The sequence below is a fragment of the Blennius ocellaris genome (assembly GCF_963422515.1).
Source record: "Blennius ocellaris genome assembly, chromosome: 22".
Lineage (NCBI taxonomy): Eukaryota > Metazoa > Chordata > Actinopteri > Blenniiformes > Blenniidae > Blennius > Blennius ocellaris.
This window is the reverse complement of record NC_137671.1, coordinates 8,160,366-8,166,024: the sequence shown is the minus strand read 5'-3', so window position 1 is coordinate 8,166,024 and position 5,659 is coordinate 8,160,366. Positions and strand designations below refer to the sequence as shown.

Here is a 5,659-nt window from a genome sequence, read left to right as displayed (position 1 = left end):
AAGAGGTCAAGCCGGGGTAACAGACTCGCGTGTGCAGGAACACACACACACACACACACACACACACACACACACACACACACACACACACACACACACACACACACACACACACACACACACACACACACACATACACACACAGGGCAACCACACCCTCTGTTGACCGGGGTTTTGAGGTCGTGCCCAGTGCAGCTCTCCGAAATCTCTTACAGTGGTGATATCATATTTGCATCACACTATACTCAGTCCAAACCAGTGGTTTTCCTGTACACTTTTGAGAAGAAATTCAGCTGAAAAGAAATGTTACCGTCTACAGATCCCATCAGTCGATATTGTACAAAACATTATCGAGTCCAGTATTAAAACTAAATGTGTTGCAGTTGAGGGAGAAGAGTGTGGTTCAAGCTCCTCTGATGCTTGTATTGTGTTCATCATTTGGTTGTAACTCTCAAAAGTGTTTTCTGAGCTCTGGTTTTATTAATTTTTTTTCTTTTTGAAAACAGCTACAATTTTATTCTCCTCAAACCAGGAACTAAAAAGCAAATTATAAGGACTGGAACTCAGTGTCAGTTGCAACAAACAATCTCTAAATGTCACATGAGTCTGTGGAACGTAAAAGATTTCTCCTAAAGTGAAAGATTTGATCTAAGTAGGCAGGCGACATTGTTAACAAAATGTATCTTACCTGTCATATTTTATGTGTCACCGCTGGCTGAGTGTCTGACGAGCATTCAGAGCTCATTTGAGTCACACAGCTTTTGTTAGTATTGTGTTTACATATCGAGACCGTACAATAGATCATTTGCACAGTCACCTCCTGCAGTTTTACTGAACTTTACAGTTGCTAGGCAACAGGCCGTCGATTTGGAAGGTCGTTGTACTTCATCGGGAAAAATGAGGTGTCCGGAAATGTTGAAGTTCATTAACAACCTGAAAGTCGCCTCCACAATGTGAATTGTGCGAGAAATGTTCAAAGTGTAATATTCAGTGTCATCAGGCATCATCATTGTGTTTGGTCCGTCTTTTTTCAGCTCCTGTACAAACATGAAATCTCTCACTGAAAACTCACCCCCTAAATAGTCATTAAAAACATCGATATTAAGTCAAAATCAAAGCAACGATTGAATACTTTAACTAAAATTTGACTCACTGAATTGTTTCCAGACAAAATAAGAATCATAGGCAAGTTTTAGAGGGGGGAAAACAAACATCCTAAAATAGGAAGTGACAGAAAGAAAAAAGAAAAACATTCTCTGCAATGTTGTACATGCCTCTAAATATAGTCTTCATTTTACTACGGTTCTGGTATTTGACATTTTGTGCTCAAAAGTCACAAGTACATGCTGTCTTTAAAAAAAAAATTAAAAAAATTCAAAAAAATGCTACAATCCTATCAGATAAGTTTAGAAAAAGAGGACCATGAGCTCACTGGAAATGACTCCACACACTCGTAAGCCAGTATGGGAATAACTCCCTCTCTCTCACTCCGTGTTTGACTCCTACACACTGGTATCAACAGGAAAGAGTCAGCCAATGAAACTAATTGGGTGGTGTGTGTCTCGTGAAAAGAACAGCCTGTACTGTCCTGAACTCCCTCCCACCGCTCTCTGACTGGCTGGCTCCTAAGTGGCCTGCTTCTCTTCTCTCTGCTGTGGTTGGAGGAAGTGTCACGCCTATCACTGAAACTTCACCCCCCGCCCGCCCCTCCGCCTCCACCCACCCACCCCTCCCTCCTCTTTTCCTCAGGACATACCCTTGTTGTTTTCAACTTTAGAAGCAGAGCTGGCCTGAAAGCATTCAGCACAGTCACAGCCTGCACTCTGGTGCTGCATCGGCACTCGGGGCTGCAGCTCGGCTGCACTTTTCCTGCTTTCAATTGCTTTAATCCCACTCAGAAGTAGCCTCATACAAGTGTAGACTTACAAGATGCCTATTCTTTAGTAGTAAAATCAACACAAAAATCTGGTAACTATTGAAACAGATCCCTAAAAACCACCGGTTTAATGTGCATATTTCCTCACTGGCAATGTATCTTATCTACAGATGTATAAAATACTTTGAGTCTCCGTCATCCATCTGACTACAAAAAAGCAAACAAAACCTGTAATGGTTATATTCTGATGTGTGTCATGACTGCAAGAGTAAATGGGTGGATCATGCGAAATGTAAAGCCAGTGTTTGTTGAGGGTGGAGCACTTGGCAATCCATGCAATGAGCAAACACATTTGTTATAACAGCTTTACTTGTCCTTGATTGCAGTTTGAAAACAAAACAACAACAAAAAAGTACACACAAGGTAAACAATTCATTATTAGGCTCAGTTTTGCAAATTTATTGATTTATCTCAGAAACAATAATGAAAATATATATTTACAAAAAGAATGCACTGTATGACATTTTGGGAAGCCGTACACACGTACGTATGCACACACGCACACACACACACACACACATGCACACAAAGACACTCAACATAAATAAGTTAGTATGTTTTCAGTGTTTTTCGAAAAGAAAAGAAAAAAAAAAAGTCGCACACAGGTACACTTCAAAGTTTGACCCCAAGTGAGGCGCTGTCACTTTGTTTCTCTGCCCTCACAAGAACAACAAAAAAAAAAGAAAAATGAATAGTGCAATTACATGTTCCACATGAAATCCACACCGCAAAGGCAATTCTTTGATTCACATATTTGCATAAAAAGAAATGTCCAAGTGACTTTAACATATTTTATATATGTTAACCTGGACCACGCGTACAACTAACACAAAAAGGGCGGGACCTAGAGGTCGCTAAAAAATATGATCTTACCAAATTTAAAAACAAACTCTTAGGATTATTAGCAAATACTGTTATAAAAAAAACTAATTTGGTTGGATATTGCTCAGCAGTTTTAGCCACAATCCCCTTCCCTAACCTGACCTCTCCAGAAAATAAAAAGGCACAAGCTTTGGCAACCCCCCCCCCCCCCCCTAAAAAAAACAAACAAAAAAAATTTCAAAACATTAAACAAACAAAGGTGGGAGACAGGGACACATTATATGCATGTAAACTTTATCTATCATGGCTATTCCCAGTAAAGATGGACCTTCAACTTACAGTGTGGCCATCTGGGCCTTCAAAAACCAGGATATATAACACTGGGAGAATAAAGCCACAGAAAAAGTGAAGACATTTTGCTTTCACATAAACCCTGACTTTTGAAATCTGCATTAAAAAAAAAAAAAAAAAAAAGTATATCAATTACCTGAATAAAGATACAAATGACCACTATAACAAAATAATAGTTCTCTGTTGGAAATTGCACTGCAACTTCCCGAGTCAGATTCACACACTTATTATAAACACATAAAAAAAACAGGTATGAAAAGCATGACATGCTTTCGTATGTGCTACATTTTGAAACATAGGTAGTAGATAATAAAAATAAACTAAAAAAAAAATAATAATAATAATAAATTGAGCAAAAATCCATTTGCACACTGCTACATTGTCTGCTGCTTTTGAGGCAATTTAATTATTGTGAGTGCCAAAACTTGATAGTGTACATATTCAGTGCTTGAACAGCCTCCTCCTCTTCCCACTTGCTGTCAGAAAAGGCTGCTTTAGAAAAAACAAAAAAACAAAAACAAAAAACACACAAATAAAACCAAAATAAAAGTCTCTCCACTCTGTCAGATGCTGAGAAAAGGCTACAGTATTCCACCAGCAACAGGTCGCTCTGCTCTGTGGGACAGAAAGAGGAAACGGTTCTGGTGAATGGTGCGATTGAAAAGGCAGTTGCTTTTTTCACTTGGCATCTTTCATGCACGCTGAGAAAAGGTGAACACTCACTACTGGAGGGGGTTGTGTAAGAGCTGGGGGATAAATTTTTTTTTTTAGTTTGTTTTGTTTTTAGACACAAAATCTGCAGGGCTGATGGTTTGTCGGTGGCAAGGAAGAAGCAGATGATTACTGATCGTTACTGATGAGGATTTCTAACCTGGCACTGTGTTGTTGTTGTTTTTCAGTGCGCCTCCGCGCTGCTCTCTGGCCTGCTGGGTCTCCGCACACTTCCTGCACCGTCCGACTCGTCTTCATCGTCGTCTTCGTCAGTATGCAAAATTTTACTCTGACAGTCACTGGCGCAAGAACCTGGCGGGGCAAAGTAAAGAAGTAAATAAGCAAAAAAAAAAAAATCATTAAAAAAAAAATTTTAATAAAAAAAAAAAAAAAAGCGACGAGCAGAAGAAAAAGGTTTACGCGCGCCACCTGCTCCAAACTTTTATATTGAGTGATCGAGAAACAAATCCCCAGATCAGATTGTAATACTTTAGCTTTCTAGTGTGAGTTTTATCAATAAGCAGCGCAGACATGGTGATGGGAGAGAAATCGGGCTGCGGTTGAACCCGGGACACATCTGTTTCCCTGCGCCTCCGTCCTGGCGGCGCGCGGATGCGCAGCGCCAAAATAAGAAAACCAGGGGGGGGGGGGGGGGGGGGGGGGTAAAAAACAAAAACAAAAACAAAAACACAAACACACGCTGCTGGGTGACAGCTCCAGTCTCACCTGAACCTTCCGATCGTCTCTTCCGCGAACCGTTTCTCTCCGGCTGTCGCTCCGTCTCCTCGGCGGCGTCCCGCCGGGTGTCACCGCGGAGCGCGTCGCCTCCTCCTCCCCGGCTCCCGTGAGGCGCCCTGAGGTAAAACTCCGGCGGGTCGCTGTCCGCTTCCCACTCGTAATCCCCCGGGCCGAGCGGTCGCTCCTCCACCGGGTCGAAGTTGTACGTCTCCTGGAAGCCCCGCACCTCCTCCTGCAGCGTCGCCGTCACGTACCTCCGTATCTCCGCCGGGTCAGGTGTGCCGAAGAGGTTCCTGCGCACCGACGGTCTGAAGTTGTCCGCCTGCCGCGCGTCCACCCGCTCCAGGGTCGGGCTCGCGTTGGAGAGGCGAACATCTGACATTTTGTTGCACATATGAGAGCGAGGCGCGATGCACGGAACGAGAACCAAGACCCTTTAAAAAAAAAAAAGAAAAAAAAAAGAAAAACCCTCCTATTTCCAAGTAGTTAATCCTTTTCAGATGCAAAGCCACGGGAGGAATAACGCATGCATGTCCCGCATGTATCATCCAAAATGGGAATAACGCGTCTCCGAAAGAAGCGAGAGAGAGCGAGAGAGGTGGGGCGGGCGGGCGGTGGGGTGTTTAATAAGAGAGCCACTCCTGTCAAGTCCGTAGTAAAGGCAGATGAAAACACGTCAAGTCACAACAGCCAACATGGCGTTGGAGGGAGGCTGTGAGTGAAGAAAAGTTGACATCAAGGACTATTTAAACAGAGGCGGCGATTCATTGGTCTGCGCGCTGGGACCGCCCATTGAGCGATCTTAAAGTTGAACAGGGGTAACGACAACAGAGGCGCGCTGGAATGACACCCTGCGCGAATATGACCTAATTATTCCGAGTCAAGAGAAGCCAGCGGATGCGGTGGGGAGGTGGGGGTCAGTCACACCCTTCAAGACGGGTCCTTTTAATTGACCGGTGATTTTTTTTGGAGATTCAAACACATTGAATTAGAATGCTGTATACTTGCACCTATGTGCTCATGCAACTGTAAGATAAGTCAAATATTTACTGACACGTGATCAGCGAACAGCAAAGGAAAGAGGGGAAGGTGTATGTGTGG

The 5,659-nt window shown here is 43.0% G+C and overlaps 1 protein-coding gene across 1 annotated transcript; it reads right to left on the bottom strand.

Moving 5' to 3' along the window:
- Window positions 1–3,023: 3,023 nt before the first annotated feature.
- cdkn1ba (cyclin dependent kinase inhibitor 1Ba) lies at window positions 3,024–5,330 on the bottom strand. The gene is made up of 3 exons (XM_080518023.1): window positions 4,547–5,330; window positions 3,981–4,132; window positions 3,024–3,724 (listed from the first exon to the last, which is right to left on the bottom strand). The coding sequence occupies exons 1-2, from the start codon at window positions 4,950–4,952 to the stop codon at window positions 4,005–4,007; spliced, it is 534 nt and encodes a 177-aa protein (XP_080374149.1). The 5' UTR covers window positions 4,953–5,330; the 3' UTR covers window positions 3,024–3,724; window positions 3,981–4,004.
- Between the last annotated feature and the right edge of the window lie 329 nt (window positions 5,331–5,659).